General features: G+C 47.0%; 1 protein-coding gene across 1 annotated transcript; it reads left to right on the forward strand.

Moving 5' to 3' along the window:
* The first annotated feature begins 1,851 nt into the window (after window positions 1-1,851).
* Window positions 1,852-20,252, forward strand: LOC140353053 (interleukin-10 receptor subunit beta-like). The gene is made up of 7 exons (XM_072437793.1): window positions 1,852-1,939; window positions 4,185-4,308; window positions 7,583-7,773; window positions 13,870-14,024; window positions 18,237-18,390; window positions 18,636-18,769; window positions 19,339-20,252. Exons 1-7 carry the CDS (start codon window positions 1,891-1,893, stop codon window positions 19,477-19,479), a joined length of 948 nt encoding a protein of 315 aa, XP_072293894.1. The 5' UTR covers window positions 1,852-1,890; the 3' UTR covers window positions 19,480-20,252.
* Window positions 20,253-25,512: the final 5,260 nt, after the last annotated feature.

Below are 25,512 nucleotides of genomic sequence, written 5' to 3' on the forward strand. Positions count from 1 at the left end.
AGGGGGGAGATACCAGGTGAAAGGCGAGGGGGAGATACCATGTGACAGGCGAGGGGGAGATACCATGTGACAGGCGAGGGGGGAGATACCAGGTGACAGGCGAGGGGGGATACCAGGTGAAAGGTGAGGGGGGATACCATGTGACAGGTGAGGGGGGAGATACCAGGTGACAGGTGAGGGGGGATACCAGGTGAAAGGCGAGGGGGAGATACCAGATGAAAGGTTAGGGGGGAGATACCAGGTGAAAGGCGAGGGGGGAGATACCAGGTGAAAGGCGAGGGGGGAGATACCAGGTGAAAGGCGAGGGGGAGATACCAGATGAAAGGTTAGGGGGGAGATACCAGGTGAAAGGTTAGGGGGGAGATACCAGGTGAAAGGCGAGGGGGGAGATACAAGGTGAAAGGGGAAGAGTTTAAATAACTCTTGATCTTGCTGTATTGGGCGTGAGTCTTCAAGCCTGATTTGATCAGACATTCAAGATGGCTGAAAAGGCCCCTGGGGGCGGGTGGAGAGGGGGAGTAGAGTAGATGTTGCAGGGGGGACCCAGGGCAGCTCAGAGGGCAGGGGCAATGACAGGTGCTGTCGGGCCTGTCACAGATGGGTCCAAGGCCTTTGATGAGGACCGTGTGGGAAACCACTGAGCTGAAGCCTGAGCGCCCTCCAGAGGTCATTAGGGGTCATTGCTGCTCCAGACGTGTACTTACTGTGATCTTGCTCAGGAAATACTATAACCACGACATTACACAACGTAATGACCATTGTAACCCTACGGCTGATGTTTTTATCAAGGTTTATACATTAAAACTTCCAAGGGGAATAATATCGAAATGATATCAATGCAACTGCTCTAATAAATATAATAAAAACAAATGGGAAAGAAAAGGTGATCTTGTTTCGACAGACACAGAGTGGAAAGTGTTGGACATCTCAAAGTCACATGTTGTGAGTGTTGAACTGTGTCACGTTTTTCCATAACTCGAGGTCAAAGGTCTCATTATTCACAGGGAAATGCAACAGTTGGAGAAACAGCGCCACCAGGAGGCAAACCACTGTCACGTGTTCTGGGACTGTCCTGTTGTACAAATATGTGACTGAAGTAAACTATACACTGCAGACTGTAACTTTGCGTCCCTTAAACTCCTGCCATGGACACAAGAAATGAATATATTTGGTGTATAACTTTTGGCAGCATGAAAAAAGCCCTCACAAGGAAATAGATTAGGCATTAAACCCTTTATTACATTATAATAGACATAGACACATGGGCGTGTCCCTCACTCGTCCTGGAGCGTTCCATTGTAGAAAAATATTCAGTTGTTTCATCTGGACATTGACATATGGACAAAAATATGATCAGACTTAGTTTGAAAAGAGGCTTGTGTCATTATTATAATGTATTGTTTTACTTGTGTTTGTTGCTTTTTCACTTTCCTGTAATCAGGAAACAGACCACGTGATCTTAGCTAAGACACGCCCCCAAACAACAGCTCAGTTAAACTAGCTCCAAACATCCCGCTACACCGGTGTCACTTCTGCACCGGAATGAATGGCTCTTTCAAGCCGCCGCCGTGTGTCCTCCGTGTGTCCTCCGCCGTATGTCCTCCGTGTGTCCTCCGTGAGTCCGCCGCGTGTCCTCCGCCGTGAGTCCGCCGCGTGTCCTCCGCCGTGAGTCCGCCGCGTGTCCTCCGCCGTGAGTCCGCCGCGTGTCCTCCGCCGTGAGTCCGCCGCGTGTCCTCCGCCGTGAGTCCGCCGCGTGTCCTCCGTGTGTCCTCCGCCGTGAGTCCGCCGTGTGTCCTCCGCCGTGTGTCCTCCGTGAGTCCTCCGCCGTGAAGCGGACGTGTCTGCGGGATTCCCCGCTGCTCCCGGAAGAAGCGCTGTTGCTCGGGGACAATGTCTCTGCCGCGCTGCTGCTGCTTCATGGCGCTCGTGAGCGTCACAGGTGAGTTTGGACAACTGTTTTATGCATCAGACTTTATTCTTCAGACTTTGTTGTCTTCTTTAGAAGTTCTTCTTCCATTAACTGACCAACGACTAAACCACGTGAGTGAAACTGAACTCGTCACGGAGACTGTCATGGAGACAGACACAGACTCGTCATGGAGACAGACTCGTCATGTAGACAGACTCGGACTCGTCATGGAGACAGACTCGTCATGTAGACAGACTCGGACTCGTCATGGAGACAGACTCGTCATGTAGACAGACTCGGACTCGTCATGGAGACAGACTCGTCATGGAGACAGACTCGTCATGTAGACAGACTCGGACTCGTCATGGAGACAGACTCGTCAAGTAGACTCGTCATGTAGACAGACTCGTCATGGAGACAGACTCGTCATGTAGACAGACTCGTCATGGAGACAGACTCGTCATGTAGACTCGTCATGTAGACAGACTCGTCAGACTCGTCATGGAGACAGACTCGTCATGTAGACTCGTCATGTAGACAGACTCGTCAGACTCGTCATGTAGACTCGTCATGTAGACAGACTCGTCAAGTAGACTCGTCATGTAGACAGACTCGTCAGACTTGTCATGTAGACTCGTCATGTAGACAGACTCGTCATGGAGACAGACTCGTCAGACTTGTCATGTAGACTCGTCATGTAGACAGACTCGTCATGGAGACAGACTCGTCATGTAGACTCGTCATGTAGACAGACTCGTCAGACTTGTCATGTAGACTCGTCATGTAGACAGACTCGTCATGGAGACAGACTCGTCAGACTTGTCATGTAGACTCGTCATGTAGACAGACTCGTCATGGAGACAGACTCGTCATGTAGACTCGTCATGTAGACAGACTCGTCATGGAGACAGACTCGTCAGACTTGTCATGTAGACTCGTCATGTAGACAGACTCGTCATGGAGACAGACTCGTCATGTAGACTCGTCATGTAGACAGACTCGTCAGACTCGTCATGTAGACAGACTCGTCATGGAGACAGACTCGTCATGGAGACAGACTCGTCATGTAGACAGACTCGTTTCTGGCCTGTACTTTCACTTGCTCTTTTAGGTTTATAACTATATAATTCACAATATAATTGTTAATTAATTGTGACTATTTTAGAGGCAAAATGAAGTGGTTTTAATTCAATCTATTGTTAAAGAAATGACTCTGAATACTGATGATCGGGATGTTTGGTTGAATGTTGGATTCATCCATTACATCCAATGGTTTAGCCAATCAGAGCCTAGTTGACTTCTTGCTTCTTCTGAAGTTTGAATTGGACTGTTCATTATTCTATAACTAATAGTGTGTGTTATTTATGCCCATGAAGGTTATTTCATTCTGATGATCTCGTCCATGTGGGGGCAGTAACACGACTCCAGTGCACTAGTTTTGAAGTTTATTAATTACGATTCTGGCTATTCCCAGAATGCACCAGACCAGGTTCATGTCAAAAATGGCAATAAAATACAATAAATATATGGTACATATTTCAAGTATATTAATACAATCACTCATCCAGTTATTCATTTAAACCAGTCCCACTTCAAAACACGATCTCATACACCCATACAAGCTGGCTGCAGCTCCCTCATTGCTGATGAGTACCTGATTAGTGTCTGAATGTCCAGGGCGTCTCCCGCCCCATGCGGTTCTGGTTCTTCTTCTTCTTCTTCTTCTTCTTCTTCTTCTTCTTCTTCTTCTTCTTCTTCTTCTTCTTCTTCTTCTTCTTCTTCTTCTTCTTCTTCTTCTTCTTCTTCTTCTTCTTCTTCTTCTTCTTCTTCTTCTTCTTCTTCTTCTTCTTCTTCTTCTTCTTCTTCTTCTTCTTCTTCTTCTTCTTCTTCTTCTTCTTCTTCTTCTTCTTCTTCTTCTTCTTCTTCTTCTTCTTCTTCTTCTTCTTCTTCTTCTTCTTCTTCTTCTTCTTCTTCTTCTTCTTCTTCTTCTTCTTCTTCTTCTTCTTCTTCTTCTTCTTCTTCTTCTTCTTCTTCTTCTTCTTCTTCTTCTTCTTCTTCTTCTTCTTCTTCTTCTTCTTCTTCTTCTTCTTCTTCTTCTTCTTCTTCTTCTTCTTCTTCTTCTTCTTCTTCTTCTTCCACGTGTTCTTTTGAGAGTTTGACTTTGAGACACAGTAAATCAAAACTTGAACGTGTAAAACATGAGGAGCCTGTGGCCTGGACTTAGTTTTAATGACGCATCTGTATTAAGCGCTCGCTCTCTCTCTTGTGGTTCCAGCTCTGGCTTCAGGGATCCTTCCTCCCAGGAACGTCCGCCTGACGTCTCACAACATGGATCTGTATCTGAGGTGGAAACCTCCAGAAAATGTCTCTGGTCAGATTTTGTACTCCACAAAGCTGCAGTGAGTGGATCCTGTGCTCTTCATTAGAACATTCTTTTGTCTGGTGTCTGTGCACTTTATAGTAGATACACATGTGACTCTATTTTCAGGCTTTTAGCTGCTACTTTTCCCCCACGCTTTGAACCCTGCGGCCCATACAATGGTGCAGCTAATATGTTGATTTTTTACTGGATGAAGCACAAGCGTTTGACACACTGTAGAAGAAGACTTCTCCCTGCGTACATATAGATGACAATATGTACGCATAAAGTGAACTCAAAATGGCCCTAAAACCCAACTTCCTCCCATATTTTAGGTATCGCCATCATTAAAATACTGCTTCAAATAAACAAGTCTGCGTTCATACTGCCGTGCAGGGGCGGAGCGGGGGGTGGCTTAGGGGGCTCAAGCCCGGATGTTTTTGAGTCATAACCTGTTTACCTGTTTACCATCCACCTGCGCGCCGGCGCGCATTTTCCATATCTCAAATATTCAAGTTGCAAATATATGCAAGTTATACATCATTTTAAAGCTTATTTTCTCAACAAAACGAATATGTCATTGATTTACATTGAATAATTCGCCCCAAGAAGCAATTACCCATATTTTGTGAGAAAGTCTCAACTTTTACAAACGCATGTCCTGTTTGCTGTTTATGATGGACGAAACGGCTTTAATTCTGTACATTCTGCTGCTCACTGTGTCCGTAAGAATCCATTGAAAAACAATATCCACTTGTATTGTTCCTGAAGTTTTCCGATTTCGAGATATTGTCAAGTAAACAAAGTTTTCTTCTGTGAAAATATTCAGGATTAAGGCTCGTCTGGCGCATTTCTCCGTCCATAACAAATTACCTGTTTGACTTATAAGATGGTGTTTGGCATTGATCTTTTCTTCAGACTGTTACCTACAGAATGAGACCATCCACCAATTTTTCTGTCCACGGGTTTGTTTGCTACAGCCTCCGCAAAAAAAAAAGTGCCGCTTCCGACGCGCGCATCCATCTTGTTTTTAGCCCTTAGCTAATGCTAGTGGTGACGTAGAAGACTTTGATTGACATATTACTCTAGCCAATAAGAATAGCTTTAGAATGGTGGGTGGGACAAAGGCCTTATTCACACAGAATCGTCTGTATCCTCTTGTGTAAAGCTGTCAGAGCCTAGATTTTTGGGCAGGAGGCGACTAGATTTTACGCTTCACGTTTTCTGATTTTATTAGCCTTTTGGACGCGCATTTTGTTAGATATATTTATTATTATACCAATACAAAAATAAAAATATTAATTTTGTCTTTTTTTTTCCCCACCTCTATATGGGAAATTCATGGGTAAACTCATATTTACACATTTTCACATACATTGTTTTTAGCAGTTACAATAAGTATTAGTGGCCTACAAAACATCAAAATGTATGTTTTATGATCATAGAGGAGCTAAAATTGTAATAAAACAGTTTGGCACAGTTGGCACATATTTGGATCACTTGTTCCAAATATACTTTTTGATACAAAAAGGTCAACAGCACCAAAATGCCTGTTCCTAGAGATCTGAAACTTTACACAGTTGTTGTCAACAAGATAAACATCATGTACAGTGAACAGCATATGCACACAATGAAGTATGTCATGCTCAGGACCATTACAAATTGACAATATTCAGGCGAGACTAAAAAAGGATGTTTTGTTTATGTTTGGGCCTCTGTAGTGTGAGTTCTGAAGCCCTGACAGTGTTCATGTGCACATCTGCAGAAACTAGAAGGCCTAAGCTTTCTAATGATGCATCACACTCACATGTGGAACGTAAGATCCTCTTTTAAGAAGCAATGCCCTTTGGGTCCAACCATTGTGCACAGGGTGAAAATAGGTGGATGGGAACGGTTAAAAAAGGGGAATGCTGTAATTTACAGAAAATACCAAAATCTCTATATGATTAAATAAGGTCACTACAGATGTGTATTCATTTAACCATGAAATGCAGCAAATACTATATCTGAAGCCTTTAGCTCAGCAGGTAAAATGATGGTTTGGGGTGCAGGTGACCCGGGATTGAGATCTACAATGATCTAAAATTATTCATCTCGTTCTTTTCATGTTTAAATGTTTTAAAGTCATAGATTGCACAGTCTGTGCTGTTTATTACAGAGCTTTCAATTCAACAGCAGAAGTTTCATGTTAAAACGTGTCATTTGTGCAGAGCTGAGGCGGAGCCTCCTCTGCACTGTCTCTGCTCTCAGCTCTGATTGGCTGCTCTGGCTGTCCGTCTGAAATGCTTCTCCATCTCTGATTGGATGCTTGTTCTCTTTTCCCGTTGTCTCGTTGGTTATTTTTGTTGAACTGGTGAATGATTGGCTGCATGTAGAAAGTGGGCGGGCGTGTAGCAAGTGCGTGGTCTATACTTCAGACAGCACGCCATTCGAACTGACCACGGAGCTGACAAAAGCTCATCATTTAACCCACATTTTATAAAAAGTGTGAGGCATAAATAAGATGGAGTGGAAAGATATGCATTCAGACCATGTTCTGCAAAACAAAGTTGACCTAACGTAGAATAGACAACAACAGCACATGATTCAAACCATGAATTCATTGTGGTTGTAGCAGTGGCTCAGAGGTTTTATTCATCTCCAAAGCTAAAGCAGAGAAACTACAGGACAAACGGCTCACTGGGGAAGGCGTCTGCTGAACTAAAATCATATCAGAAGGAGCAGTGCAAAAAGCACAAATGTTCAAATAATTTATACCACATAATATCGGTCTGAATTAATCCCTTCTCTTTCTTTTTGGGCTGAGCTCCGGATGTTTAGAATGTCTGGCTCCGCCTCTGCTGCGTCTAAATGTCCAGTTTACATTCAAAGTCTATGTGGACGCGCGTCTTGAGTTTTGAGCGTTGGACGCAGCGCGTCGGGAGCGTAAGTTAATAGAATAGAGCAACAATCATTAATTTGAATAATTTCACAGCCCAAACAGTAGGCCTGCTCTTATATATTTCAGCCTGTGTTTTAGAGAATTGAAAAATAATTCAAGGACATTTTTTTCTGTACTTTTGTGTGTAATTATAATTTAATCATACTTAAATCAACAATTACGGACGCATTTCACAGCACATTTCTCATAAAAGGTATAGACAAACATGCATACATTTTTTGTAATTATGGCTTACAGGCCAGCACTGCTGTAACATCACTGCCTGCTTCAGTTTCCTTGAGGGTGCTTCGCTTTTATTATGGCTCCAAATTCCAAATCACCGTGGGATTTTTTTTTGCAAAAAAAGAGTAATTTTTGACTCTGTCTTTTCCAGTGTGGGTTTTGATCGTGACTTGGTCAGACCAGCCTGTGTCAACACTTCGGCCCTTCTCTGTGAACTTTCAGATCCAGACCTTGGACTCAATATTATGGAGTTCGGCGAGTACAATGCATCAGTTCGGGTGCTGTCTGAAAATGAGGCATCAGATTGGGTCTACAGCCTGCCACTCACCATGGACAGAGACAGTCAGTGCTAGTTTCTAGTTTATCTGTTGTTCATGTAACATCACATTCTTTACTTCAGCAAAAATAACTAATGTGAAATGTGAAACGGCAAACTTCTGCGTGTGGCACAGACTAGATGCACCACTGTGCCGTGCTGCTGACATTTGCCTTTAAAATCTCCTTTCACCCACAAAACGAGTAGCAAGAAGCTGTGAGAGGTGAGTAAATATATGCTGGTAATGCTTCAGGAGCTCAACTATAACCTTGTTGGAATACGGACTCTTCCACAAGCTAACTATGCTAATAATAACGAGCCCCGTCCCCGGTGTGGATTCCCCAGGCAAGAGAGCGAGACTATGAAGAGCAAGAGTCTGGACTTGTAACTACCATGAGAAAGAGCGCATCATGAAGGCTGCAAAAGTCAAAAGAAGCCTCCAGCCCAAAGGCAAGAGCGTGTTCTTCGCCCAAGATATTCTTTACAGTCGTCAGCAACAAGCGACGTTTCGCAGTGTCTATGAGGAATTCAAGAGGAGACAACTACGGCAAGAAGTCAATAATATGAAAAGTAAGATCCTGGATTTGGAGTCAGATCTCGCAGGAACAATATCAGACTTGTGGGGCTCCCGGAAGGAGAAGAAAATTAAGTCATTCCTGAGCCCGAAATTAGCTCAGGAATGACTTCATCACAATAGAAAGAGCTTATCACCTGGGCCAGAAAAGACCTGCAGCTGATAAACCACGAGGCCTGATCATGAGGTTTCTATACCACCACGTCAAATGAGATCTCCAGTACAAAGGCAACGAGTGTTCTTCTCCTAAGATCAATCCAATGGCATTGGAAGTTTTACAGGTGGCCTCCTTTAATGTTAAGGGCATTTTGAACCCAATCAACAAACAATTTGAACAAAAATGAGAAAAGAAAGATTAGATATTATATATTTACAAGAGACCCATTTGAACAACATTGAACACCAATTTTGGCTTTTGATTCTGTTAGCTGCAGATATTTATTTTATATAAGTGCTAAATTTCAAATAGACAAATTAATTATTTAAAAAACTGGGGCTCTTAGAATTAAAATACACAGTCACCTAAGAGGTCCTCTGACTCTGGAAAGAGGGGTGAGGCAGGGCTGTGCCTGGTCCCCCGTCCTGTTTGTCTAATACATTGAGCCATTGGTTCCAAATACAAAGCAATCAAAAACAATTACTGTGTTACAATTGATGGGAGTGAACAAAAAATTGCCTGCTATGCAGATGATGTTCCAGAAACTTCCATACCCAATGTGACTTTTACCTTAAGAAAGACTTATCCATTTAAATGGTAAACAGAATCTCTTAGACATTTAGGTGTCAACAATTTAGCTGACTTTTCTATGAAAAAATACCTTGAAATATGGACTCTTATTACAGACTCAAAGGTTGAATAGGGGATTTTTGGTGACCAGAGTGTCTCAAATCGGCAAAAAATCCTCTCTTCAAACTTGAAGTCAAAGGAATGAAACTATGAATGCTTTGCCCAGATTTCTCTATCTATTCTAGACTCCCAATTTCCATCTCAAACTGGCGGTTTGGTGAATGGAATACATCAATCAAGGAGGTTGGGCTTTACTTTGGCTAAAAACAATCTTTTATTTCAGCTAAAATCAGAGCATTGTTGTACTTGTGTGACCCAGAATATGAAGCGTACTGGAATATTGAGAGTAATGTGATACCAGAGGTTCCTGTACAGGCCTTACTGGCAGATGAAAAATAGTTAAGTCATTTGTAAGGAGCTTATCAAAACATACTTAAACTTGTTGGCTTAGGACCAAGGAGAGTTCAAGTCTGGATAACAAAAGGAATAAATATATTCTAGCAGGTTGTAAAAGAAAATTAAAGGAAAAGCTTTGATATGTTTAAAAAAATCTTTTGGACGTCGCTCTAGACCAGGGGCGCGCAATACGTCGATTGCGATCGACCGGTCGATCTCAGAGGCAGTGAGGGTCGATCCCACTGAAGTGCACTCTGTGTGACGCAGAGGAAGGAGGAGAGAGGAAGTGTCACTTAAGCTCAACCTTCATCATTAGTGTAGATGTGGTCAGTATATTTTATTTACAAAATACTCAGTTGTATTAAATGGTCGAGTTAAACAGTAGATTTTCTCTCTTCTTTTTATCTTGCACATTTGTTTATGATAAACAATATTAGACTATTAATGAAAGCTTATATTGTGTTTCTATAGCATAATTATGGTTAAACAAAAATAAAACCTGTTTAATACTGACAATAAAAAATAAAACTAAATTATACAATCAAATAGATTTAGATAGATAGATTTAGAGTAGTGTGGAAATCAGTGCTCTCCCCAGGATTTTTTAAAGGGATGGTAAATATGCCTCATACGGGGTTGTATTTTCCTCCCAAAGGATGGTTTAATGTACTTTAATTATTTCCAAAGGTACACGCACCATAAACACACTATTACATGGTGTATAAGTCTAAACACACTATTACATGGTGTATAAGTCTAAACACACTATTACATGTGTATAAGTCTAAACATACTATTACATGTGTATAAGTCTAAACACACTATTACATGTGTATAAGTCTAAACATACTATTACATGTGTATAAGTCTAAACACACTATTACATGTGTATAAGTCTAAACACACTATTACATGTGTATAAGTCTAAACACACTATTACATGGTGTATAAGTCTAAACACACTATTACATGTGTATAAGTCTAAACATACTATTACATGTGTATAAGTCTAAACACACTATTACATGTGTATAAGTCTAAACACACTATTACATGGTGTATAAGTCTAAACACACTATTACATGGTGTATAAGTCTAAACATACTATTACATGGTGTATAAGTCTAAACACACTATTACATGTGTATAAGTCTAAACACACTATTACATGTGTATAAGTCTAAACACACTATTACATGTGTATAAGTCTAAACACACTATTACATGTGTATAAGTCTAAACACACTATTACATGTGTATAAGTCTAAACACACTATTACATGTGTATAAGTCTAAACATACTATTACATGGTGTATAAGTCTAAACACACTATTACATGTGTATAAGTCTAAACACACTATTACATGGTGTATAAGTCTAAACACACTATTACATGGTGTATAAGTCTAAACATACTATTACATGGTGTATAAGTCTAAACATACTATTACATGGTGTATAAGTCTAAACATACTATTACATGGTGTATAAGTCTAAACACACTATTACATGTGTATAAGTCTAAACATACTATTACATGGTGTATAAGTCTAAACACACTATTACATGTGTATAAGTCTAAACATACTATTACATGGTGTATAAGTCTAAACACACTATTACATGTGTATAAGTCTAAACACACTATTACATGGTGTATAAGTCTAAACACACTATTACATGGTGTATAAGTCTAAACACACTATTACATGGTGTATAAGTCTAAACACACTATTACATGGTGTATAAGTCTAAACACACTATTACATGTGTATAAGTCTAAACATACTATTACATGGTGTATAAGTCTAAACACACTATTACATGTGTATAAGTCTAAACACTATTACATGTTGTATAAGTCTAAACACACTATTACATGTTGTATAAGTCTAAACACCAAGACATTTGAATATTGTTTTCCCAAAACTGAAAGGAAATGATAAATAAACACAAATACACAGTCATTTAAATGTATTACTAATGGACACTGTATAATACACAATAATGTAAACGTCATTTGGACACATCAACTCTTCTTGTCCTTTTCATCCATTGGACACAGACTCAGAGTCAGGACCATCAGGGTTATTTGGACCTTCAGTTCCTGGAGCATCAGGTTCTCCAGCATCTTTGTTCACAGGGAATTCCTTGTCTTTATTCTCCCTAAAGTGGAGAACCTCGTCTCACAGTGTGAACTTGTGAGACGACCACATTGAGACAGTCTCAAGAGGATGAGAGAGTGAGAATCTAATGTTTCAAAACCTGTAATTGTCAATATCCTGCGTTTAGACCTTAGACATGTCAGAATGACAGAAGCAGGACACGTGCTGAGAATCTCACGTCTTCTGTGATTGGCCGAAACCTCATGCGGTTTGGGTTTGTTTTGGTCCTCCCTCCGGGTAGTGCGAAGGCAGCGTAATCTCTTGATTGGTTGCTGCGCCTTCCCCGCGCTAACCCCGCTTGCCCCCGCGCTAGCGCCCCGATCCCCGCGCTGGCCGCGCTGGCTGCGCAGGCACCCGTGCCGGGTTTTAGGGATGGTTTATTTTCTCCCCATGTCAAAACGGATGGCAGGCCATTTTGATTTATCATGTAAGTGATGGCGGGGGCGCCATCCCTGAATGTACGTAGCGAGACCCCTGGAATGTGTGGGCACCCCTGCTCTAGAGACACACACTCGCTCCGCTGCTGCCGAAATTTGCCTTAGAAATCACACGGAAAACAGACTGGTAACGCTATGAGAGCCAAACAATCCAAGCTGACGGCTCACGGCTAGATCCAATGACTCAAAGTTAACGAGGCTATCATAGTTAACTGACCCGGTGCGATTGCCGAGGGTCCAAACCCCATGGCTAAACCAAGCTCTGTTCCTGATGTGAGGCCTTTAGGCTTGCCCCTGTTGGAAGGAGGAAAGGAGATATCTTTACAGCTGTCGGCCCTTATGAGAGCTGAAATGAGAGCAGAGCGTGGCGCAGCCCGATTTGACCAAATCGAATCCTACATAAAATAGCTGCAGACATATATAAATTAATTAATAATTTTGTCACAAATATATATCAAAAACAAATTGGAAAAAGAAGGTAACTTGTTTTGGCAGATGAGGAGTGGGAAAGTGCGTTTACATCTCAGTGGAGGAGATTGTTGGAAAAATGTTACACATTTCCTCATAACACCATGTCAAAGTGCTCACTATTCAGAAGGTCAGTCCTCTGCTGGAGAACCTGTGGCAGTCGGGAGGCCCACCAGTACCACATTTTGGGACTGTCCTGATGCTCACAATTATTGGCCTGAGATCAATAAATACAGACAATAAATACTGTCTTTGATATCATCCCACTTGAACCCCAGCCATGGACACAGTGAATGGACCTTTGGCACATACAGGCTGCAGGGAAGAAGGCCATTAGGAAAAATGGATGACTCAAACTGGGTCAAGTCCTGAGTTAAGAACTGGACACAAATTATAACTGATATTCGATAAATTGAAAATTTAACATTTGAGCTTTATTTGGAACTGTACATATTTGAAAGACTTTGTATAAGATGGGACTCTTCTGTTGTGCTGTCATTTTTGTTTTATTTAATTGAATGCCATGCTTTTGTTTTCTGTGTCTTTAAATTGTGAGAAAACTGATGCAAAGAAGATTGAAAAGAGTAAATGAAGAATCCCTTAGAAAAACAGTACTTTTATAGATATTTATAAATGAGGAGTTATTACCAAAAAGCCACAACCTCTGTAACCTGAGTTATTAAGGCATATAAAGCAGAACTTTCAAGGGGAATAATATCTAAATTCGTATTCACAATTTGGACAGCCACTCTACTAAATAAATGGGAAAGAGATGGTAATTTATTTTGACTGTCAAAGAACGGGAAAATATAGTACGTCCCAGTGGAGAACGTCACATGTTTGGAGAGAATTTTGTGAGAAAACGTTTTTCCATAACACCATGTCAAAGTACCATTGTCCACAAGGGAATTCTAACTGTTGGAGAAACTGTGGCAGCAAGAAGACAAACTATGACCATGTTTATTGGACTGTTCAGAAGTGAGATCACCATCCCACTGGATTTCAGAGCTAAAACTCCTGCCACAAAAACATCCAGCATATCCAGGACTGGACTGAAATGATTCCACAAAATGGAAAAAATTACATTCTCACTCACGTGACAAATGTGCTGTCCTAATTCATACCTATGTGAATGTTCTATTTTGTCATGTATTTCAAATTCAGCAGTTCATAAGTGATATAAGCCCCAAATCTCACGTCATGTCATGAATGCACTCTTTTAAGATGGACAAAAATGCAATTAGACTTTACAGAAGCAAAGACATGGTTGACATTGTTGTGTGTGGCCCCCCAGCTGTGATCGGCCCCCCGACTGTGGCTCTTGTTTCTATGGGAGCAGGGATAGAGGTGACCGTGACGGCCCCAGAGTTCAAAGTGTCCTCCATAGCACGTGTTTTTGGCCATGTAAAGTACAACGTCAGCTACTGGCCCAGAGGACGGGCACAGCAGGTAAGTCTCCTCAGGACTGACCCAAACCAGAGCAACTCCTGACCCCCAGGACAGACCCCCAGGACAGACCCCCAGGACAGACCCCCAGGACAGACCCCCAGGACAGACCCCCAGGACATAACAGACCCCCAGGACATAACAGACCCCCAGGACAGACCCCCAGGACAGACCCCCAGGACAGACCTCCAGGACAGACCCCCAGGACAGACCCCCAGGACAGACCTCCAGGACAGACCCCCAGGACAGACCTCCAGGACAGACCTCCAGGACAGACCTCCAGGACAGACCTCCAGGACAGACCCCCAGGACAGACCCCCAGGACAGACCCCCAGGACAGACCCCCAGGACAGACCCCCAGGACAGACCTCCAGGACAGACCTCCAGGACAGACCCCCAGGACAGACCCCCAGGACAGACCCCCAGGACAGACCTCCAGGACAGACCCCCAGGACAGACCCCCAGGACAGACCCCCAGGACAGACCTCCAGGACAGACCTCCAGGACAGACCCCCAGGACAGACCCCCAGGACAGTCTGGATGTCATGTATGAGACTTGTGACTCCACATGAACATAAGACTTATGACTTGAGATTCAAGCTGGAGGACTTGGTCTTGGACTCAGAATGGGTTAAAGCTCTGAAGTCCTTATACTGCATCCATCCATCCATCCATCCATCTTCTGCCGCTTTATCCGGGGCCGGGTCGCGGGGGCAGCAGTCTGAGCAGGGACTCCCAGACTTCCTTCTCCCCAGACACTTCCTCTAACTCCTCCGGGGGGATCCCGAGGCGTTCCCAGGCCAGCCGAGAGACATAGTCTCTCCAGCGTGTCCTGGGTCTTCCCCGGGGCCTCTTCCCGGTGGGACATGCCTGAAACACCTCCCGAGGGAGGCGCCCAGGAGGCATCCGAAACAGATGCCCGAGCCACCTCAGCTGGCTCCTCTCGACGTGGAGGAGCAGCGGCTCTACTCCGAGCTCCCCCCGTGTGGCCGAGCTCCTCACCTTATCTCTAAGGGAGCGCCCAGCCACACGGCGGAGGAAACTCATTTCGACCGCTTGTATCCGCGATCTTGTTCTTTCGGTCACTACCCAAAGCTCATGACCATAGGTGAGGTCAGAACGTAGACCGGCCGGTAAATAGAGAGCTTTGCCTTTCGGCTCAGCTCCCTCTTCACCACAACGGTCCGATGCAGCGACTGCATCACTGCAGCCGCTGCACCGATCCGACTGTCGATCTCACGCTCCATCCTTCCCTCACTCGTGAACAAGACCCCGAGATACTTGAACTCCTCCACTTGGGGCAAGGACACCCCACCCACCTGGAGAGGGCAAGCCACCTTTTTCCGGTCGAGAACCATGGCCTCGGATTTGGAGGTGCTGATTCTCATCCCAGCCGCTTCACACTCTGCTGCAAACCGTCCCAGTGCATGTTGCAGGTCCGGGTTTGATGGAGCCATCAGGACAACATCGTCTGCAAACAGCAGAGATGAGATCCTGTGGTCCCCAAACCGGACACCCTCCGACCCCTGACTGCGCCTAGAAATTCTGTCCATAAAAATTATGAACAGAACCGGTGACAAAGGGCAGCCCTGGCGGAGTCCAACATGCACTGGGAACAGGTCTGACTTACTGCCGGCAATGCGAACACAGCTCCTGCTCCGGTCATACAGGGACCGGACAGCCCTGAGCAAAGGGCCCCGGACCCCGTACTCCCGGAGCACCCCCCAAAGGACACCCCGAGGGACACGGTCGAAAGCCTTCTCCAGATCCACAAAGCACATGTGGACTGGTTGGGCAAACTCCCATGAGCCCTCGAGCACCCGATGGAGGGTATAGAGCTGGTCCAGTGTTCCACAACCAGGACGAAAACCACTCTGCTCCTCCTGAATCCGAGGTTCGACTATCGGTCGGATTCTCGTCTCCAGTACCTTGGAATAGACCTTACCCGGGAGGCTGAGGAGTGTGATCCCTCTGTAGTTGGAACACACCCTCCGGTCCCCCTTCTTGAACAGAGGGACCACCACCCCGGTCTGCCAGTCCAGAGGCACGGTCCTCGAACGCCACGCGATGTTGCAGAGACGTGTCAACCAAGACAGTCCTACAACATCCAGATACTTTAGGTACTCAGGGCGGATCTCATCCACCCCCGGAGCCACCGAGGAGTTTGCGAACAACCTCAGTGACTTCAGCTTGGGTGATGGATGAGCCAGCCTCTGAGTCCCCAGTCTCTACTTCCTCTTCGGAAGACGTGACTGAGGGATTAAGGAGATCCTCAAAGTATTCCTTCCACCGTCCGACGACATCCCCAGTTGAGGTCAGCAGGCCTCCACCCGCACCGTAAACGGTGTTGGTGAGACACTGCTTCCCCCTCCTGAGGCGCCGGACGGTTTGCCAGAATTTCTTTGGTGCCGACCGATAGTCCTCCTCCATGGCCTCCCCGAACTCCTCCCAGGCCCGGGTTTTTGCCTCTGCGACAGCACGAGCCGCGGCTCGCTTGGCCTGCCGATACCCGTCGATGACCTCCGGAGACCTACAAGCCAGAGTGGCCTGATAGGCCTCCTTCTTCAGTCTGACGGCATCCCTTACTTCCGGTGTCCACCACCGGGTTCCGGGGTTGCCGCCACGACAGGCACCGGAGACCTTGCGACCACAACTCCGAGCAGCCGCATCAACAATGGAGGCGGAGAACATGGTCCACTCGGACTCAATGTCCCCAACCTCCCCCGGGACATGGGAGAAGCTCTCCCGGAGGTGCGAGTTGAATACCCTACTGACAGAGGGCTCCACTAGACGTTCCCAACAGACCCTCACAATGCGCTTGGGTCTGCCAAGTCTGTCCGGCTTCCTCCTCCGCCAGCGGATCCAACTCACCACCAGGTGGTGATCGGTTGACAACTCTGCCCCTCTCTTCACCCGAGTGTCCAAGACACGCGGCCGGAGGTCTGATGACACGACAACAAAGTCGATCATTGACCTCCGGCCTAGGGTGTCCTGGTGCCATGTGCACTGATGGACCTTGTGCTTGAACATGGTGTTCGTTATGGACAATCCGTGGCTAGCACAGAAGTCCAATAACTGAACACCGCTCGGGTTCAGATCGGGGAAGCCGTTCTTCCCGATCACCCCTCTCCAGGTGTCACTGTCATTGCCCACGTGGGCGTTGAAGTCCCCCAGTAGAACAACGGAGTCCCCGGTCGGTGCACTGTCCAGTACCCCTCCCAAGGACTCCAAGAAGGCCGGGTACTCTGCACTGCTGTTCGGCCCGTAGGCCGCCACAACAGTGAGAGACCTGTCCCCCACCCGAAGGCGGAGGGACGCGACCCTCTCGTTCACCGGGGTAAACTCCAACACGTGGCGGCTGAGCTGAGGGGCTATAAGCCCACACCAGCCCCGCCCACACCAGCCCGCCGCCTCTCCCCGCAGGCAACACCAGAGAAGTGGAGCGTCCAGCCCCTCTCGAGGAGATGGGTTCCAGAGCCCAAACTGTGCGTGGAGGTGAGGCCGACTATATCTAGTCGGTATCGCTCAACCTCCCGCACAAGCTCAGGCTCCTCCCCCCAGCGAGGTGACATTCCATGTCCCCAGAGTTAGTCTCTGTGTCTGGAGATCTGGTCGCCGAGGCCCCTGCCGTCGACTGCCGCCCAGATCTCTCTGCACCGGCCCCTTATGGATCCTCCTGCGGGTGGTGGGCCCACGGGAGGGCGGCCCCACGTCGCTCTTTCGGGCTGTGCCTGGCCGGGCCCCGTGGGGTAAGACCCGGCCACCAGGCGCTCGCCATGGAGCACCCATCCCAGGCCTGGCTCCAGGATGGGGCCCCGGTGACGCCGATCCGGGCGACGTAAACGGCCTTGTTCGTGTCGTCGTCATAAGAGGCTTCTGAACCGATCTTTGTCTGACCCGTCACCTAGGACCTGTTTGCCTTGGGAGACCCTACCAGGGGCATGAAGCCCCGGACAACATAGCTCCCGGGATCATTTGGGCACTCAAACCCCTCCACCACGTTAAGGTGTCGGTTCAACCTCTGAAAATCTGACTTTTTAAAATATGTTTTTAAACTATTAAAGTTAGTCTAAAGCCGCAAACATTCACAGTCAGAGATCCTGAGAAAAGCTCCAGCTGGAGCAACAAAGAATTGAGCTTGACTCAAACTACTCATGGCTATATCTCTGTCCAAAGCCAGGACCAAAGGTAACGAAGGTTCCCCTGCGTGTACAGGCCTCACATGTGCTGGTGCAGCAGAACCGGGTCGTTCTCAGTGGGATGGAACCATGGACTGAGTATTGCGTCCAAGTCCAGATCCAGGTGGATTCTGGGAGGAACCGGCATCCTGCTGAGGCGAGTGAGCTGGTGTGTGAGAGCACTGCAGGTGGTAAGTCTATACCTCTCACATCCTCACACCCGTTTGTCCAACTGTCCTCAAGTAAACATGTAGCTCCACACACAGGCCCTGACATGGAGCTACATCGCTCTCTTTTGCAACACTGTCAGCACATTAGAACCAAGTCTAACCTTCAGACCAAAATGAATGGATCAGTTGCTCATTTAAATGCATTGAACAGAATGTGCGTCTCTTGTGAGGATTGTCCATGCTGATGTCCTCATGTGTCCCCATAGTGCCCTCTGCTCCTTGGGTGACTGCAGTGCCTTTGTTTGGGGCTTTGGTGCTGACTGTGGCACTCGTGGTTGTTGCAGTCGTGTACCACAAAGCCATCTGTCACCTCCTGTGTACCAAAGACTCCACGCCTATGGTCTGTATGCTCTTTCAAGCACCCATCCACTCTAAACTACAGATGCTCCCAATCCAGAACCAGGACAGTTAAAGTAACACATCCAAGTTTATGAACGTTGAAGTAGTTGTGTCCCTGAGTCTTAGCCTGGCTCATGTGCAGCCTCAGTGTGTAATAACATGTAGTCAATAGTCCAACATGTAATACACTTTTCACCTTAATAAAACAAAATAATACAAGTAAAGTTGTTACCGCCACAACGCATTATTTCCTAGATTCGACTGCATTATGTAAGAAAGTATTATGTAATCATCGCCATCAAAAAAGTATTTAAAAATGTGGCTTATCTTTTTTCGTTCTAGGAATACTGTATGTTGCATTATGTTGTATCCATCTATATCCAAATCAGAATACAGTTTGAAATCCTTCAAATCAAGAAGGAATCATTTGCCTGAAACCTGTAAATGAAGATAAGGAAATAATCTTAGAAACATTGGTCTTCTTGTGAATAAAGTTGGCTGTTGTGGCATCTTTAAGCATATTGCATTGTGGGTTCTGAAGGTACAGATGGTAACAATAATTCTGTGCAGCCCCTGCAGGACCTTCGGGAGTGCCCCCACTCACCTTTGTTTGTGCCAGAGGAACGATGTAATCCATTCACAATGACCCCATGCCACGATGAAGGGGAGCTCCTCCCTGCAGACACCAGACCTCTGAGGCCGGAGCTCTGAGGCCGGAGCTCCAGGCTGCTCAGAGCGCCCCTGAAACCTGGACTTTATCAATTTAGTTTGTTGCCTTTTTGTAAACGGTGAAGTGATTATTTCAAAGACGTGTTTCTTTCTTTCTTGTGTGTTTGAATAAGACTCTCAGTTTCTCAGGCGTCGACTTCAGTCCAACTTCATCATAGCTTTAGCTGGAGCTCATTCAAAGCACTTTTAACACAGAAGACAAGGCTGCAAAGCCACGACAACACTGGACACAGAGATTAAACATGAGTGCAGTGCTCCTCCTGCTCCTCCTCCTGCTCCTCCTCCTCCTGCTCCTCTTGCTTCTCCTTCTCCTGTGCCTATTGCCCCTCGTGCTCCTCCTCCTCTTGCTCCTCCTGCTCCTCCTCTTAAGCCTCCTGCACCTCCTGCTTCTGCTGCACCTTAAGGTCATGGTTTCTTTAATTGTCTCATTGGGAGACATTCAGTCTGGGCCGATGGGACCACTGCACAGGACAACAACACAAAAAAGGCCACATAGTACAAAAAATATCAAGATGAGAGAAGAGCTATAATTGCAATTCATTTGCTTCCTCTCTACATGCAAATGTTATTTATCATTCCAGGAATTAAAAGGAAATGTCCAGAAAATAAAAGGAGAAAACAGCTCTGTTTGTGAGACAGTTCTACTCTGACAATGTTCAAATCTGAGATAAAAATGGTTTTATTGCTGTGCTTGTGACTGAAAGGATTCTCTTTTTTTTATGTCTTAAACTTGTTTTGTGATTTATGTCATGTTTGTGTGATTTTGATGCATTTTTCCTGTTGTGAAGCACTTGAATTGCCTTGTGTGTGAAATGTACGACACAAATAAACTTGCCTTGCATAAAAGTGTCACTAAATACACTGCATGTCCAACTTGGTATTAGCACCTTTAGCTTTGACTCGTATTTGCTGTGGCATAGTTTTAATACGCTGCAACATTTACAGATTTATTACATTTATCACACTGAGCCTTCTCCAGCTCGTCCCAAACACACTCTCTGGGGTTCAGATCTGATAAATTATTTTCTTCTCTGCAGATGTTTTCTCTGCTCAATGCCAATGATTTGACCCTTGATCCCCCTAAACCAGGCATGTCCAAACTACGGCCCGGGGGCCAAATGCGGCCCTCAGACCAATTTTTGTTGGCCCTCCGGCTTCCTGCTAAGTTGGTCCAAACTTAGAAAACTAGTCAAATTTACTGTAAAATAGAAAAAATTCAAGCATTTTGACATTATAGATGTGGAGGCATCAAAACAATGTAAAATGCTACATTTTTAATGATTCACTTTGTTATTTGACAAATTCGACATGGTCGGGTTGTCTGTGATGCTCCGTGTAAGTTTCAAAATGCAGCCCTCTGCAAAAAAAGTTTGGACACCCCTGCCTAAACTAACAAATGCTAGTTAAATCTGATCTGATCCTATCGAGAACCAGTACATTTTTAGAGCCTCCACCAGATAAGTGGGTCATGACTCGTGTACATAATGTAACTCTTACAAACCCAGACTTAAACACATCCAATGAAAAATCAAGAGGACACATGCTCCACTAAAAATGTTATCTACCTTCTCAAATGCTCCTGTGGACTTGGTGTGGGCAAACATCCATTTGGATTAACACAGTGGTGGGCCGTCTATAATTTAAAAATATATATTTTACCACAAATATTTATTACATTATTCCCCAGAGTAAGAGTTTTACTCTTCATTTCATGGCGTTCCTCCTGGTTGCACTGCTTCTGCTCCAGGTTGAGATTTGGAGGCTGGTCTTGTGTTAGATCTTTTATCCAATCATATTAGGCCTCATGTGTTGCCAGGGATCTAAAATCTGCCCTCTGACCTTCATCTGCCCTCTGACCTTCACACTCAACAGTGAAAATGATATGTCAACCAATCAGCTTCAGCTCTTGTACGTCTGTTGATTGGATCACCAATATTGAGAGGCGGGGTCCTATGGGCGGGGCTATGCAGAACCTCAGAACGAGGAAAAAATTTGACAGAAAAATTAATCCGTGTACTTCTAAGCTTTTTTTCAACCCACAAGGAGGAAGGATATCGATTTGGTCGAGGATATAATTATGATGCCTTTCTCAAGACTGGGCTTTGAATCCAGTGATCCGAGTTCAAATCTCGGTGGAACCTAGAACTGTCTTGAGTTGACTGTAAACTGCAAACCAATGTGTGTCATGGTCCCACCCTCTTTTTTCAACGAGTGTCAATTTACATGCAAGCCATCAACAACAGTGTTTATGGAGCCAAGAGCCATACAATATCATGGACATTGATCAAAGTAAAAGTTCAGTTTAGTTTATTACTGAAAAAGAAACAATTCTTGTATTTCGATTTTAAAGCCAGCATCACTGCCCAAGAGTCAGTGTCTAGAGACAGAGTGATATTACTGAGAAAACAAGCTGATATATTCTATTGTGCAATGCTAAATAGTGAAGCCAGAACAACACCCCAACTATGAAGCACTTTCTATAAAATGCAGACAGATCATGGCTGTGGTTGAGCTCTACTTTTGACTTACATTTGGCACAGGAGTCCTGATATTGGCCGTACAGTTCCTATTCGTGAACAAGTTGCTGACAAGAAAACCCCAAAGAGGAGCACTTATGAGCATGAAGAAGCACAAGTGGTTCCATTTGAAGTAATCTTGGAGCAAGGACTTTTTCTTTTGCATTACCAATGGAGGCTTTTGTCATATGGAACTGCCCCCCAACAAAAAGCACTTACTGAATTTCATTGACAAGTCAATGCTCATGTTAGGGAAATAAGAATGACTCTCTGAAACTGGTGTTTAAACAAACTTTTCCAGAACGTAATTTCAAAGTGCATGCAGACAAAGACATCAACACTACCCCAACAAGTAGCACTTACTGCATTCAAAAGTCAAGTCAGTGCTTGTGCCAGGGTAATGTGAATGACCAGGTAGAGTGAAAACTTCATGGTATTTTTCAAAACTTGAGATACTTGCAGTTATTGAGGCCAAAGTCACAACCAAGACAACCCCAAAGAGAAGCACTTATGATTGCAGAAGCCAACAGTGGCTCAAGTTGAGGTCGTCTTAATGTGTTTGCTTCACAATGTCTTAAATGGTGGTCACAACAAGTAGAACTTACTGAAAAAACAAGTCAATGCTCCTGTTGAACTCCACTGAATCCAGATATTCCTATCAAAGTGGCTGCTGTACTCCAGATCTTCTTCCGATGTCTTCTTGGCCGTCTCTGGTGAGTTGTGCTGGCTAAGGTATGTGACCAGTATAAGTACCGTATGCCATAGCCCCACCTTCTTTTCAGGGTTTCAACGACTGTGGTAATGGCCATTCTTAACCCTTTAGGCGCCAGAGATTATGGATGAAATAAATGTATAAATAAAAAACTTCCTGAGATACAGAGAACTGAAGCCGGGGCACAGCTCTGGGTCGGCAGTGCCCCTGGAGGCCCGTAGAAGCTCCACACTCCAGTTGATTCTTGGATAAAAGGGCACCCAGCCGGTCTCGAACTCGCGTGAGGCGGAGCAGGGATCATCCACCCCGCACACGGCCAGACTTTGCCCGGCCAGGGAGCACCTTCTGCGGGTCGGAGGCTCCGGGTCGGAGCCCCTGGAGCCTGGAGCCCTCACCGGGCCCCGAACTCGGCTGCCGGAGGCAGTGCAGTGCCTCATGGATAAAAGGGCACCCAGCCGGTCTCGAACTCGCGTGAGGCGGAGCAGGGATCATCCACCCCGCACACGGCCAGACTTTGCCCGGCCAGGGAGCACCTTCTGCGGGTCGGAGGCTCCGGGTCGGAGCCCCTGGAGCCTGGAGCCCTCACCGGGCCCCGAACTCGGCTGCCGGAGGCAGTGCAGTGCCTCATGGATAAAAGGGCACCCAGCCGGTCTCGAACTCGCGTGAGGCGGAGCAGGGATCATCCACCCCGCACACGGCCAGACTTTGCCCGGCCAGGGAGCACCTTCTGCGGGTCGGAGGCTCCGGGTCGGAGCCCCTGGAGCCTGGAGCCCTCACCGGGCCCCGAACTCGGCTGCCGGAGGCAGTGCAGTGCCTCATGGATAAAAGGGCACCCAGCCGGTCTCGAACTCGCGTGAGGCGGAGCAGGGATCATCCACCCCGCACACGGCCAGACTTTGCCCGCCAGGGAGCACCTTCTGCGGGTCGGAGGCTCCGGGTCGGAGCCCCTGGAGCCTGGAGCCCTCACCGGGCCCCGAACTCGGCTGCCGGAGGCAGTGCAGTGCCTCATGGATAAAAGGGCACCCAGCCGGTCTCGAACTCGCGTGAGGCGGAGCAGGGATCATCCACCCCGCACACGGCCAGACTTTGCCCGGCCAGGGAGCACCTTCTGCGGGTCGGAGGCTCCGGGTCGGAGCCCCTGGAGCCTGGAGCCCTCACCGGGCCCCGAACTCGGCTGCCGGAGGCAGTGCAGTGCCTCATGGATAAAAGGGCACCCAGCCGGTCTCGAACTCGCGTGAGGCGGAGCAGGGATCATCCACCCCGCACACGGCCAGACTTTGCCCGGGGAAGGGCCACTCTGGCTGGGCATGGCCCCCACTGAGCACCCCCTGGAACCCCTGGAGCCCCCGGAGCACCTCCAGAGCCACCCCCCACTCCTCCAGACTCTGCCCGGGGAAGGGCCACTCTGGCTGGGCATGGCCTCCACTGAGCACACCCTGGAGCCCCCGGAGCACCTCCAGAGCCACCCCCCACTCCTCCAGACTCTGCCCGGGGAAGGGCCACTCTGGCTGGGCATGGCCTCCACTGAGCACCCCCTGGAACCCCTGGAGCCCCGGGAGCACCTCCAGAGCCACCCCCCACTCTCCCCAGACTCTGCCCGGGGAAGGGCCACTCTGGCTGGGCATGGCCTCCGCCGAGCACCCCCTGGAGCCCCCGGAGCACCTCCAGAGCCACCCCCCACTCCTCCAGACTCACCCCGGGGAAGGGACACTCTGGCTGGGCATGGCCTCCGCCGAGCACCCCCTGGAACCCCTGGAGCCCCTGGAGCACCTCCAGGGCCACCCCCCCACTCCACCAGACTCAGCCCCGACCCGGGCACACTCTTCCCCGGGTCCTGGGCTCCGGGACTCCGGGGATGACCACCGGGGACCAGGCTCTCCCTCCGAACCCGGGGACCCACCCTTAAGCACCCCCTCGCGGGCTAAACCCCTTAGGGGCAGCCGCCTGGAAGCCCGTGCCCTTGGTACTCTTAACCACACTTTGAAATTTTTCGAGTATAGTGTACTATTTCGGTTGTTACTCTAAGTCCCTCAGGGGTATAGTGTACTATACTATGATGGTCAGATCACCTCCAGGCCCCAGGGGAGTGCTTTTCTGGGGTCAAACAGTGCACTGATGATGGGGGATTATTTCATTTTGCTCATTTTGGTGTTTTTTCACATTTTAACCCATTTTCACCCCTTTTGCTCACAACTTCGTACTACGGCCCGGAAAAACGACAGAGTCGCTCTGGTATAGTGTACTATTGCCGAAAAATGAGAGTCTTTTCAGGTATAGTGTACTATTTCGGTTTTTACTCTAAGTCCCTCAGGGGCATATGGTGCTATACTCTGATGGTCAGATCACCTCCAGGCCCCAGGGGAGTGCTTTTCTGGGGTCAAACAGTGCACTGATGATGGGGGATTATTTCATTTTGCTCATTTTGGTGTTTTTTCACATTTTAACCCATTTTCACCCATTTTGCTCACCCTGCACTCTGCCGCATATGAGGCCGGGGAAGGGCCACTCTGGCTGAGCATGGCCTCCGCTGAGCACCCCCTGGAGCCCCTGGAGCCCCCGGAGACCCTCCAGAGCCACCCCCCACTCCTCCAGACTCACCCCGGGGAAGGGACACTCTGGCTGGGCATGGCCTCCGCCGAGCAGCCCCTGGAGCCCCCGGAGACCCTCCAGAGCCACCCCCCACTCTCCCCAGACTCACCCCGGGGAAGGTCCACTCTGGCTGGGCATGGCCTCCGCCGAGCACCCCCTGGAGCCCCCGGAGCACCCCCAGAGCCACCCCCCCACTCT

The sequence above is a fragment of the Eucyclogobius newberryi genome, unplaced genomic scaffold (assembly GCF_026437365.1).
Source record: "Eucyclogobius newberryi isolate DKJ021-1_F unplaced genomic scaffold, fEucNew1.0.hap1 SCAF_87, whole genome shotgun sequence".
NCBI classification, from domain to species: Eukaryota; Metazoa; Chordata; class Actinopteri; order Gobiiformes; family Gobiidae; genus Eucyclogobius; species Eucyclogobius newberryi.